We start from the raw sequence: 13305 nt of genomic DNA on the forward strand, positions 1-13305 counted from the left end.
GAGTGAGAACAAAAGTTCCTTTAAAACTGCATTAAATGCCTGTATACCTCCTTCAATATTGCTCAATGGTGGCAAATTGTTAGCATCCAATGGAAAACGACATAATACCAGAAGCCGATTAGGCTTTACACATGAAGTACGTAACATGTGCCTGGGGGAGCTACACGATATTCTCTAAGCTCCTAGGAAAGAACCTCCCCTTACGCGGAGGGAAATAGTTCAGTAACGCGGCTCTTTCGGATCCATCCGATCCTTCCGCCTTAAGAACCGATTTACCAGGTACATAAATTGGGGAACTACTATAAAGACTGAGTAGGGTGTCTAAAATATTCTTTAGATGAAACTATTCACAATACCAAAGATTATTTGGGAGTAAGGCGTTAAAATGTTATCAATCTGGGTAGCTTTTGCTTGGACTATTTAAGACGCCATGCATCTGTTTTTTACGATGAATGTTTTCTGTTCTCGCGGTTACGGCATGGATTAACTAACGCTAGGGATTGTTCGTTCCAACTAAAAGATGAAATATGCTTGTTCCAAACGCCCCCTAGCAGCAGGTACTATCCCTAACAGGAAGTCATTAGAAAATTGGACCAAATATCACGTGTCCTATGACGTCAAAATTTAAAGACCAGCCTGTCGTCTGCTTTGAAACATATTTTTAAAATGAAAAGCTGAAGCAACAGTGGGAGTTATAAATCATTACTTTTGTTGTCATGAAATATAAATATAAGTCTTTCAAGATATTCATTTGTTTAGTTGTTTACCAAAATATGTTCTCGAACCATACATATGAATTACTCGGTATTTCTCGTCCAATAACTACAACATTAAGTTATGGAGAAAGTTCCTCCGGTAAGTAGTGTTGGTAAAGTAGCAACAATTTAAATTAAATGCACGTTTCATTCATGTTTCATTGATTGTCATTACAGCAGACGAGGACTTAGAAGCAGTATCACGGGATTTTGAGGTTAAGGAAATTTCTAATGAACCAACACCTCCATTAACAAACATAGTTAATGCCGTACCAAATACGAAGAAAAGGAGATGCACACCCAAACCAAAGGGCCGTGCCCAAATTGTCGAGCGTAAGCAATACTATAAACTTATTACCAGTTTCATTATATCATAACCTGCATTACTAGAAAACGAGTATGATTTAATGTTTGAAAAAACATGGCAAAAGAGCTTAACTGCAGTAAATAACGAGTTTGAAACATACGCTGATGAGGAGAATCCTGTCAATGAAATGTTGAAAGATTTTATTTGTTCAATGCAAGTAAATGGAGATTTGTACTCGGCATTGAAGAAATTACTGGCCACGTTATTTACCAACACCAAAGAAGAGTTTGTGCATACTACATTCAAAGACGCACTAAAGCTGGATTTTCATACTTTAATAAGTAACATTCGTACTACTTACAAAAGTACAATACCAGACCTTGAAATGCTGAAAGGATTGCATGTATTGTTGCAGCATTTGTACTCTATTGGAAAGTGTTACGAAAGTAGTTCACCTAAAAATGATTCATATCCTCCACTAAAAGAAGAGAAAGACAATCTATATTATGTTATTGGATACATTATAAATAAGCTTCTCAATCACAAGAGTTCCAGCGAAGCAAAGAAGGTGGGAAATATTTTAATAGAAAATGATTTTGAAAAGGTTCCAATTAAGTTTCGCAAATGGGTTGAAAGGCAGGACCGTGGAGCCCTCAAATATGCAACAGCAGAAGCCATAGAAGTCTTCGAAAATATCCAGCGTCACGTTGGTAGCGTCTACAATGAAATTTACCAAACGGACAAGGCTAGAAAGGCTACAGAACTGATTCAAAACGATAAAGCCATAACCGACAAATGGGCCAGTATAGCTATACAAGCTGGTGTTTCCGAAGACTTTATAAACAGTGTTAAATGCATGTTTATTCGAAAATACATTAATACAATTGGGAAGGGGCATACTAACAAATTAAGAAACTACAAAAAAGAAGAGACCAGGAAAAAACAACTTCAAACTAAATTCAAAACCAAAGAAAAAAACAAGCTTAAAATTATTGAAGAGGTGAAGAAGCAGTTGAGTTACAAGCACAAAATAGTATTGTAGTATTCGTATGATCTCAATAATTATAGTGCGATCACGTTATTATTTAATTGAACATATATTACAAAATTCTCGGAGACTGATTTGGAATGAATTTTATGCCATGGATTAACTAACGCTTAACAGTTAACCCAAGTTTATGCGTCCAATTTTGAATTAAATCAATAATGGTACTATGACACGATATGATAAACATCGTCATTTCAGTTGAATATTACTTTATTTCCTCATTAATGACAATGCTGTGATATGATGTGGTACAAATTGTAATTTCGTTTAAATGTTCCTTTTATTTGTCAATGACGGTGCTGTGATATGATTGGCACAAATTTTAATTTCGGTGAAATGTTCCTTTTTATTTGGCAATGACGATACAATGGTAAAATTGTAATAAACTGTGATATGATTGGTATAAATTGTAATTTCGGTTAAATGTTCCTTTAATTTGTCAATGACGATACTATGACAAAATTGTAATAAACTGTAGTATTAAACTGTGTTGCCACCACCAATCTTAATTTTTACACGACCCTCTTTTAGACATTGTAATTTTGGTGCACTACGGGAATATTTGTACAAGGTTGGCATTGAACCAGCTTTACAAGCTTGGCGTTGCTTACTAAAGTATTGCTCTAGCGGGTCTTGATTAAAATGGTCTGTTAGAACAAACTTTGCTCCTTTATCCAATAGAAACGGCACTAGTTCCAAAAGGCAATTAGCTAAAATTCATAACTAATTAGAAATAAGGTTTAAATATCTAGGAAAAGTAACTATTACTTGTTTGCCGCAAACCCGACAAAGTTTCCTGGCTAAGCAACATTTTGTTTTTTTCGGATCGTTTCATGGGTTTTTCAGCAACGTACTGTTCCCACTCTTCCAAATAAACAAGGAATACATCTTTCAGCCACTAAAACAAATAAATTTAAGTAAGGGTCAAATATCACATATTATAGCAACCAATTTACCTTAAGTCGAGAATCGTTTTTCGACGTAAAAGGGCGAATATTTGGGTTTCTGGAATGATCAACTAAATGTCCAACGTTCATGATGTCGAACCATTTATTGAATATTTCAATAAATCGAATTAGTTCTCGCGATGATTCCCCGAACTCCAGTTTCATGGCGTTAGCTACTGATTGACTGAGCACTTGTGTGGCATATCGAACTTTCATTCGATTCTGTAAGTTAATGTGGTCAGAAGTCAATTTATGCAGTTTTCTTAAGTTGCCACTTGAATTAAGATCTTTATGATATAGTTCCTTGATCTTGTTCCAAGTTAAATTTTCACCATTGATCTGCATTAGCCTGTATTTGCAGTTTTCAGTGCTGTTGGCTAAACAATTACGGACAGTTTTTATTAAATGTGGAGAGTCAAATAAGAAATAAATCCAGCGGTCATCGGCACCAGAGTAGGGGTTTTTTGCCTTGTAGTAATCTTGTTCAGACATTGCATTCATGCGGAAACACTTTCTATTGGTTGCAGCGCCATCACCTACAACACAGATAATTTTGAAGCCAGCCAGTTCCAGTTTCCTAACTGCTTCCCATATTATACTGTCAAGCTTCTCTGCAGTAAGAGAAGCGGTTGCAAAATACGCAAATGGGTAAATGTATCCTGACGTTAGACCTCTTAGCATTAACTGAAGTATGTGAGTAGCTAAAGGCTTTTCTTTGTACAATTCTAATTTGCATTGTGCCAAACGTTCTGTCACATCATTTAATTCAGTATAACCACAAATATCCCCAGTATCAACCCTATAAACTAAATCCTCCTGGATTTTTATTTCATCTAAAACTAGGCAGAAATATTTCTGGTGTTCAAACTTTTGTAACTCCTTTATATCATTCTTCATTTTTGTGAATATCTCTGGATGAAATCCAGTTTTTGTTCCAAAATCTGAAGAATGACGACGTAGGGTACTATTGGAAGGTAATTGTAAAATTCCAGAATCATTTAATGCCTTATAGAGTCCAGGAGACTTTTCGTACATAAAGAGGCACCATTGAACTACAAGGGGATGCCAACGTCTGGCACTGGGCTTGGACTTTGCCACAGCCAGTTGGCTCTTCAAGAACATGGTTGAGAATTCATTTTGGTTCTTGTTCCAGGAGCTCCCAGGCTTCTCTGAATTCTGTCTTTTATCCTTCAAATGGCCATCTTCATGAGGCTTCTGGCTTAAATTTGATTCAAGAATGTTTAACAGAAAAGCGTGCTTATCATCATCCACTGTCTCCCCTCGCTTCTTGATATGTCTTTCAAGTTTAATCTTCTGACGTTTAATTTTAGCCTTTAAATTTAATGCACTGTTCGTTTTCTCTCTCAGCTGACTAATAAGTTCATCTTTTGACAAATTGCGGTAAGGAGTTAATGTTTTTTGGTTATTATTTTTCGATCTTTTTGCCGTAATTCTAAAACTGTCTCGTTGCTTTATACAATAGAAACATCGTCTAGTTTTTTGTTTTAATAGAGCTAGGCAGCACCTTTGACTGTGAATGGCACCCAAGTAGTCTTCAAATCCCAAGGGTTGCATGCGGGTTTTGAAAATTTGTTTGTACTTTTCTTCGCCGTTTCCAATACATATTCTTAACTCTGACATAAGGGCAATGGTTTTCTGTAGTTCTTCTTGTGTTTGAATGCTTTCAGGCAATATTGCTAAAATTGAGGCATCACTCACTGCATGATTATTTATCTTGTAAGAAGCTTGTAACTTTTCATTAATAGTAACACCTATTACAGTTAAGCCAGTACCTTCATGGATTTTTCTAACAGTAAAGTTATTCTCAAGCAATGTCTGTGACCAACCTAATAGTATAGGAAATTGATGAACCATTTTCCGCAAGTTCGGAGGATCATTATCTTCATATTTAGAGTCCACTGGTGCTTCGTTTGCAGAGTTCACTAGTGCATCATTTGCAGAGTTCACTAGTGCATCGTTTGCAGAGTTCACTGGTGCTTCGTTTGTACAGTTCACTGGTGCTACGTTTGTAGAGTTCACTGGTGCTACGTTTGTAGAGTTCACTGGTGCTACGTTTGTAGAGTTCACTGGTGCTACGTTTGTAGAGTTCACTGGTGCTACGTTTGTAGAGTTCACTGGTGCTACGTTTGTAGAGTTCACTGGTGCTACGTTTGTAGAGTTCACTGGTGCTACGTTTGTAGAGTTCACTGGTGCTACGTTTGTAGAGTTCACTGGTGCATCATTTGTAGAATCCATTTGCATTTCCTGATATAATAAGTAAAATTTTAATCACCACATCAGAACCATAAGAGTTAATTGCAACTCAAGAACACTAACTGCGGAGTCTTCACAGATTAATATTGAACTTTTGGGTTTCAATATAGATAACAACCCCTGGAAGAGTTAAAAAACTTAGATTAATTGTGGTTATCCTAATAATTAAGTTACCATATTTATGAGTATATTACTTTGACTTCATGAATGGGATCAGGAAACAGTTCTGTCGGCCCTTTTCCACCGACAAAATGCTTGGAGCATAAGTATGTGTCCCCACTAACCCGTTCGATTGGGTAGTCTTCCCTTGCAAGCCAATCGATCCACTTCTTACATTTGTCATATTGTCTCTTTGGTTTTGGGAAGTTCACGAAAAATACACCCTTCATGTGTGGTTTATGATTATACTGGGAATTGCTAACACAACCGTTATAAACACACCGTTTCTTCCTCATTTTACAAATAATATATCTATAAGGATATTAAATGCATAATTAGAAAGATTTACACTCTCAAATTAATTAATATCGTTATTAACACCAAACACTTACCAATCCACAATTGTCGAATATATTCAAACTTCAGAACAGGTTCGTAATTGCAGAAATAACATAATTAGTACTGCACAACCTATGAATACTTATGAGGTTTTTAATATTTACTCACCAATTAACGATTTCTCCTCTCTTATTAAGCATTAATTAAGTTTTTAATCACAAAATGTCTCACAATACAAATCCCGCCTCAATTGGGCGCCGCCATCTTTAAAATCCGCGAAACTATTTATTTTGCCTAGAGATGGCGCAATATCTACATCCGGTTTGGTCCAATAAATTGGGGGAATGAAGGGGGGAATCAATGACTACTTCGGAACATGTAGTTGGCGATGGAAATACATGGGAAACGCGGTTAGTGGACTATCCCTAGCGTTAGTTAATCCATGGTTACGGCGAGCTCAGCCGCCGGCGGCTCGGGAATCGGGATACCGGCACCATACCGCTGTTACCTAGACAAGGCCTAGTGTAGTTTTAGAGTCTATTATTATTCGCATAGCTATTTTTCTGTTGAAATTAGGGAACTAGTATAAATATTGAGTAGAGTGTCTGAAATATTCTTTAGTTAAAACTATTCCCAATACGATAGATTATTTGGGAGTAAAGCACGAAAATCTTTTAATCTGGGTAGCTTTTGCTTGGACTATTTAAGACGCCGTGTATCTGTTTTTTAACGAGGTATTTTTCTGTTCTCGCCGTTACGGCAAGTCCGGCCGCCGGCGGCTCGAGATGCGCCGCTCGGCCTCAGCCGCTGATATCTAGCCAAGGCTTAGTGTAGTTTTCGTGTTTAATTTTATTTGCAGAGCTATTTTTCAGTTGAAATTTAAAGAAAATCTTATAAATCTGGGTAGCTTTTGCTTGGACTATTTAAGACGCCGTGTATCTGTTTTTTAACGAGGTATTTTTCTGTTCTCGCCGTTACGGCAAGCCCGGCCGCCGGCGGCTCGAGATGCGCCGCTCGGTCCCAGCCGCTGATATCTAGCCAAGGCTTAGTGTAGTTTTCGTGTCTAATTTTATTCGCAGATCTATTTTTCTGTTGAAATTTAATGAAAATCTTATAATATTTAGTTGAAGACTTATTAAATGTCTCGAAAAATTTCGAAACTTTAGCTTTAAAACGTTAAATATTTTATAACGACTACCGAAATTCGCCTTCCGGGCTTCCCGGTTATGTCGACGGCGAGGTCGAGTCGAGTTCCCATTCAAGAAAATAGTAATAGCCGTCGCCGATTGGTCTGGCATTAAAGAGGTTATCTATGATTAGGGGGCTCATGATTGGTTAAAAGCTTTTTTGTTCGTCTGCTTAGTTTTTACTTCGGGAATATCATGAAATCCATGGCCAAAGCTATGGAAAAATGGGACTTACGTACTTTATGTGTGAAGCATAATCCGCTTTTGATAATACTAGGACGGCAACGCCGAGTTCCCCTGATATAGTTCATAATTATTTAAAATAACGTGAAATTTACATCTTTAACCAAATATTTAAATGCCTGCCTAAACTGCCAAGTTTCAACCACCCTCTATAAAATGTTTACTACAAAAGTACTGATTTTTAAATACAATATAATTCCCCCATATCACAAGGAGATCATCAACATCAAGGAGGTGTCTCACCAGCTTACGAATGAGGGTATTGTGTGTCAGGTTCTCGCTGTCGAACGTCTCATCTCGAGTGTTCATAAAAGTTAACATCCCAAGGCAAAGCCGAACGTATTAACTGTAGAGTAAACGGTAGTTGAACACCCAAAGTTTTTTTCTAATAACATATTTTCTCGGCCCAAACTAAAGTCTGCCACGGAAAGCTGGGTCTCCTTAAAAAAATCCCCCCCCCCCTTTAAGAGACGAAAATTAAATTTTTTTGGAACGTAGGTGTGTTCTGCATGTGATCATGATGACCTACTTGGTCAATACATTTCATTTCTTAAAGGGAGGGTGAAGTGGAAAATCCAGTAATTTTTTATCGATTCTTCTTCTAATTATAATGCCAGTCTCCATAGTGAAACATTCAGGAAATACTTGTGAATGATTTTAAAATTCAAATTAGGTTTAGATTTTTAGGATAATTTGAAGTTAGGACCTCCGACTAATCGCGTAACGCCCAGCCTTTTTGTTGACAAAATTCTCGTGGCACGCTCCATTTTAAGTGTCTATTTTAAATTCCACGAATCGTGCATCATACGGCCTTAGCTGTCAACCATTTGTTCTGGAACTGTCAACATATTTTAGAGTAGAGTTCTCAAACAATCCGTCAAATAATTATGCCTTCCCTGGCTATAAGGAGCCCGTGTCAACGTTTTCTTCCCGTTACAATTCCACTGCCAAGTACGATTGTCATTCTCATGATTAATATCACTGCCAAGTAACCTTGTCTTTACCGCGCTTTAAGGCAACGATGTCAACTTTAGATACGAGGGGCTAGCCACTCGTGAAATCAAGTGTACACTCGACATGAAATCATTTTGAAATCAAAATAAAATTTTGAAATCAAACTGTATTCTTGAAATCATTTTGAAATCAAAGTGAATTCTTCGTAGTGAAATCATATTGAAATCGTAGTATAATCATATTGAAATCGTAGTGAAATCATAATGAATTCTAGAAATCTTCTTGAAATCATTTCGAAATCAAAACGCAGTCTTGAAATCATTTCGAAATCAAAACGCAGTCTTGAAATCATTTCGAAATTAATATGAAGTCTGGAAATTATTTTGAATTCAAATTGAATACTTGAAATCATAGTGAATTCATAGTGAAATCATTGTGAATTCTTAGTGAAATCATTGTGAATTCTTTAAATCTTGGTCTATATTGGTTAAATCATTGTGAATTAGTATTAATCCTATAGGTAAATTCGAATATTACCCCAACGTCCATGTTTCTCTATACACAATAATATTCAAATTGGTCTATTCCGAAGTATATTCAAGATGTTTGCATGATTATTATTATTATTATTATTATTAATGGATAGGGGGCTCGCGCCCCAGCACCGATGCCATAGGCATATTTTGCATCCCTGTATTCAGGCCTTGAATAGACCCGTGGCCACAGCGTAGCGAAGAATTCGCTCCACCGTAATAGAGGAGACCCGCGAGGGTTCCACAGTGTGTGAATCAAAATATTCTAGTCTAAGCGAGACGAAGCAGTCGCACTCGCAAAGTACGTGAGCGGATGTTTCTTCCTTCTCCCGACACGACCTGCAGAGAGGATCCTCGGCAAAACCCATCAGATGGAGGTGCCTATTTAGCCGGCAGTGTCCGGTCAGAAGACCGGTGGCCAGCCTAATATCCCATCTGCTGTGCGAAATTAGGTCTCTAGCACGAGACCTGCAGGGACCATTGACTAACTGCTTTGTCTGTCTCTGGCCCTCCATGTTATGCCAGAGCTGGTTTTGTATGAAGTCAGCCTGTCATGCAGACTTCGTTTGACATACCCGTAGGGGATGGGGACGGCCGGCTCCGGCCCCAAGAGCTTGGCCTCCCCGCCCCTTTTCGCAAATCTATCGGCTTGCTCATTGCCATAATATCCGCTATGCCCTGGCACCCAGTACAACAGAACCCTGTTGCGGGATGCCAGTCGCGCTAGCAGACAAGGCAGCTGCGCACCAGTTGAGAGGTAATCTGACACTGGTTCAGCGCATTCAAGGCGGCCTGACTGTCAGGGTAAATTCTCACAGTCCGTCCGGTATACCCTTTGTTAATGCAGTAATCTGCGCAACAGATCGCGGCAATTTCCGCCTGGAACACACTAGCAAAGGTGCCCAGGCAAGCAGAAAAATCGACCCTTGTGGTTTGGCAGTAATAGCCGGCGCCAGCGCCGGAGTCAGTCTTGGAACCATCGGTGAACCAAATAGTTTCACCTCCAGTGCCAAGAGGCAGCAGGTTGGTCCACTCGGCCCGACTGGGAAAGTGGATGCTGAATGGCTTAGTGAAGTGGCCGGCGCCAACTTTGATTACAATACAAGTTACAATACAAAATCATAAATATCATCCAGAAATATTTAACATCTTGTGAAAAGAACTTCGTAGCAGTTCTTTCTATAAACAAGTTATAAATTAATATGTCTCCTTTGTTTTCCTTCGCTGTTTCCCCAAGTCATCTCTATATTAATAAAAATATTCCTTACTGGACTAGAAAAAGCAATAGATAAGAGAACAAAATGGAACATTTTAAGTTTAAAGTCATGATTATGAACAAATTATTGATAAAAATACTTGTCTTCGTTTTTTCACCAAAATAACATTTGCTCAAAATATTTTATTCTACAGGGCCGGTAGGCCCTTGTAGATATGACTTGATACTCTTTTGTAACGTTAAATCAAAATTCACATGCTTTTACCAATTTTCCTATGGAGATTAACATGGGGTTTTTCGTGATATTTAACCACCTCTAACTGAAAAACTAGAGCGAAGTTACTTTTCGGAATACTCTTAATTTAACAATTAAGTATTCAGGGTGTGCGATCGGCTAGTCTAATCAGAAACAATTAAGTCTAAGTATGTTAATTTTAGTTAATTACAGAAGTACTTGTTTCGACCATCGTGATTGGACATAATAATAATGCTAGAGCTCTTCGAAAACTCAAAATAACCAAGTATCTATGGTGTAGTGGTTATCACGTCCGCTTTACACTCGGAAGGTCCCAGGTTCGAGCCCTGGTAGATACATGACTTGACTATCGTTATTGGACACAATAATAAGCTAGATCTCTTCGAAAACTCAGAATAACCAAGTATTCATTGTGTAGTGGTTATCACGTCCGCTTTACACGCGGAAGGTCCCGGGTTCGAGCCCTGGTAGATACATGTTTTGACCATCGTGATTGGACATAATAATAAGCTAGATCTCTTAGGAATCTCAGTATTACCAGGTATGTGTAGTGTAGTGGTTATCTCGTCCGCCTAACACGCGGAAGGTGCAACGTTTGGGCCCTGCTAGATACATGTTTTGACCATCGTAATTGGACATAATAATAAGCGGTAAAGAAAACATAATTACTCAAAATTTAATTACATTAAGACTGAAGCGACAGATATTATATAAAAACGTCTTGGTTTGGACCAAGGCCGAAAAAACAAACGATATGTGTGAGGTTTATCAATTGACTGAAGTTTCAGATATTGAAATTTTTTCTAGTTATTTTTATACACTCAATCCTTAATCAATATTTAATTCAATCAACTGATTTTACTGTTAATCGACCTAGTCCCTCTAAATTAATTGAAAAAATTACATATCTACGCTTTTTCAAGAACAATTACATTTTCCGAAAACATTTTATCATGAAATTAATTATTTTGAAGGGATTTCGTGTCGATACTCACTAACTTGTGAGCATCTTGACCGACATAGTTTTAATTGTTGCTGGCTTGACAAATTTTCAAGTTTGCACCAAAAGAAGTTTAAATCTGTTTTAAGTTGTTGATAAGACTGTCGTTTAGAGTGAATGTCGTCTACTTAAGACAAAGCAACAAAGTTTATCCTGTGTGGTAAAGGGTAAAGATCACATAAACAGAAATACTTCTCAGACTTGTTATATTCATTTCCCGCGGAAATAATATGGTTAAACAAATCATTCATTACTAGTTATGCCAAGAAGGTCACATTTAACTCCGACACCCCCTCCCTTCCTCTATTTTCCCAATATATGGCATTTTATAATCACCAGTGGTTTCAGTGTATGGGTCATCTGAGCCGTCGCAACACACTCAGCCAATATTACCATAGACTGAGTTATGACCAAGAAATTCTTAAGTACGGAAAAGGAAGTTCCAGTGCAACTTTACCATCAAAGAGGCGACAATAGAAATGTAGCATTTCGATATACGAAATTAAATGTATAAATTCGCGCAACACCCTTGTTTGGCATCCACGATCAAATATTTACATTTTCCATTCGAGTTATGCCAAAGTTCGCTTGCTTGTTTTAGACATCCAGTAGAACATTTCAAATATTCAATACTGTATCCTCGACATGATAAATTAATTTCACGATAGAATGTTTTCGGAAAATGTAATTGTTCTTGAAAAAGCGTAGATATGTAATTTTTTCAATTAATTTAGAGGGACTAGGTCGATTAACAGTAAAATCAGTTGATTGAATTAAATATTGATTAAGGATTGAGTGTATAAAAATAACTAGAAAAAATTTCAATATCTGAAACTTCAGTCAATTGATAAACCTCACACATATCGTTTGTTTTTTCGGCCTTGGTCCAAACCAAGACGTTTTTATATAATATTATTATTCAGAAGTTAACCTGGTAAATTTGTTGTTGTCGGATTCAATATCGGAAATTATGTTGAAGGGATAGTGAATAAAATAAAGGGATAGTGGCAGATTATAAATTATTCGGATTTCAACCGTTTTATCGTTACACAATCGTCCAAAAATATTTTCCTTCTCCTCGAGCGAACCTTGCCCTACTTTGGAGACTAGCTTGCGTCAGCTTTATTTATAGATGGCTATACCTTTGTCATGTGACCACGTTTTCAGCCCACACTATCCTTACGTAGAAATTGTGCTCCCAATTCTGGTTTAGCTTGACCTTCCTTTTCCACTCGATCTTCGAATACATATGCTCTTAAATGGGTTATCTTGTGTTTAATTTTATATAAACATATTTTTTATTGATAATTTCGTGTAAGTATTATCGCAAATTGTATCAATTTCTGTGTATTGCTTGATTCTATAAAGTTGTCTTAATTTCCGAGTGGTGTTTATTGTTCGGCATTATTAAATTACAAATGTTGTGTAAATCAATGCAGGTTTTAGTTTAATATTTCGGAAATATTATATAAGTTAATTTTGTTAATTTCATTTTTAATTCAAATCGTATGTTACGTGTTTCTCAATATAATTCGTGCTATAAGATATTCACTAACGCTGCCAAAAACCGGCGGAATAATTGTAAGCAGTTCGCTAACGTGTTGAAAGATCAAAGTACGATATTATATTCAATGAAGCATCCCCCTTTCGCTCTTTCGCATTAATGTGTTGTGTTTAAAGCGATGGCGATTGGTACAATCAGAACGTCTTCACAACAATTATAGGAATATCGTGGAATGTTTTTTTCAGGTAAGTACAACTTTGCTCAATTGAAATATCATGTTTTTGGTGCACTTATGCAGTAGGAACTTTTAGTTTATATATAAAAAGTTCGATTGGCCAGTATCGTTTTTATTTATTTTGTATAATTCTCTAGCAAATAGTTTAAAACGAAGCAAGGAATATATATAACTTGAAGACCCTATGTAGGAATCACCAAAAGCTAAACGTGGGTAGGACTGTTCAGGAGTCGAGCTGAGCGAGCTTTTTAAAACTTGGCCCGGCTCGGGTCGAAAAATCGGCGGCTCGGCTCGAAAATTATCGAGCCGAGCTGAGTTGGCTTGGTTAACACAAATTGCTACTACCTA

The 13305-nt window shown here is 37.2% G+C and overlaps 2 protein-coding genes and 1 non-coding gene across 10 annotated transcripts; 2 read left to right on the plus strand and 1 right to left on the minus strand.

The window, feature by feature from the left end:
- Positions 1–480: 480 nt before the first annotated feature.
- On the plus strand, positions 481–2619 carry LOC149712068 (uncharacterized). Of its 5 annotated transcripts, none has more exons than XM_089860647.1 (6): positions 481–685; positions 760–855; positions 933–1088; positions 1146–1403; positions 1478–1630; positions 1699–2619. In XM_089860647.1, the coding sequence occupies exons 2-5, from the start codon at positions 774–776 to the stop codon at positions 1510–1512; spliced, it is 531 nt and encodes a 176-aa protein (XP_089716773.1). In that variant the 5' UTR covers positions 481–685; positions 760–773; the 3' UTR covers positions 1513–1630; positions 1699–2619. The 5 variants fall into 5 exon arrangements, with proteins under 5 accessions (XP_089716773.1, XP_089716774.1, XP_089716770.1 ...); XM_089860648.1 differs by having other exon boundaries at positions 936–1088; XM_089860644.1 differs by having other exon boundaries at positions 481–855.
- On the minus strand, positions 2303–6270 carry LOC149712069 (uncharacterized). 4 transcript variants are annotated; one of them, XM_089860641.1, is made up of 8 exons: positions 5998–6270; positions 5883–5910; positions 5526–5802; positions 5395–5451; positions 4851–5322; positions 3067–4775; positions 2879–3008; positions 2303–2820 (listed from the first exon to the last, which is right to left on the minus strand). In XM_089860641.1, exons 3-8 carry the CDS (start codon positions 5784–5786, stop codon positions 2591–2593), a joined length of 2859 nt encoding a protein of 952 aa, XP_089716767.1. In that variant the 5' UTR covers positions 5787–5802; positions 5883–5910; positions 5998–6270; the 3' UTR covers positions 2303–2590. The 4 variants fall into 4 exon arrangements, with proteins under 4 accessions (XP_089716767.1, XP_089716766.1, XP_089716768.1 ...); XM_089860640.1 differs by having other exon boundaries at positions 3067–5322; XM_089860642.1 differs by having other exon boundaries at positions 2720–2833; positions 3067–5322.
- Positions 6271–10483: 4213 nt separating this feature from the next.
- On the plus strand, positions 10484–10556 carry TRNAV-UAC (transfer RNA valine (anticodon UAC)). The gene has a single exon. It is a non-coding gene; the product is annotated as a tRNA-Val (tRNA).
- The last annotated feature ends 2749 nt before the right edge of the window (positions 10557–13305 follow it).

The sequence above is a fragment of the Phalangium opilio genome, unplaced genomic scaffold (assembly GCF_054372755.1).
Source record: "Phalangium opilio isolate 3A_F unplaced genomic scaffold, DU_Popi_V2 ptg000011l_1, whole genome shotgun sequence".
Classification (NCBI taxonomy): domain Eukaryota; kingdom Metazoa; phylum Arthropoda; class Arachnida; order Opiliones; family Phalangiidae; genus Phalangium; species Phalangium opilio.

Coding starts and splice junctions, on each gene's coding strand:
- LOC149712068 (XM_089860645.1), top strand. CDS start 717: ATGAAATATAAATATAAGTCTTTCAAGATATTCATTTGTTTAGTTGTT. Junction 856..932: donor TTATGGAGAAAGTTCCTCCG/GTAAGTAGTGTT, acceptor TTGTCATTACAG/CAGACGAGGACTTAGAAGCA. Junction 1,404..1,477: donor GGATTTTCATACTTTAATAA/GTAACATTCGTA, acceptor GTATTGTTGCAG/CATTTGTACTCTATTGGAAA.
- LOC149712069 (XM_089860640.1), bottom strand. CDS start 5,786: ATGAGGAAGAAACGGTGTGTTTATAACGGTTGTGTTAGCAATTCCCAG. Junction 5,323..5,394: donor TAATCTGTGAAGACTCCGCA/GTTAGTGTTCTT, acceptor TTATTATATCAG/GAAATGCAAATGGATTCTAC. Junction 3,009..3,066: donor AAAACGATTCTCGACTTAAG/GTAAATTGGTTG, acceptor TATTTGTTTTAG/TGGCTGAAAGATGTATTCCT.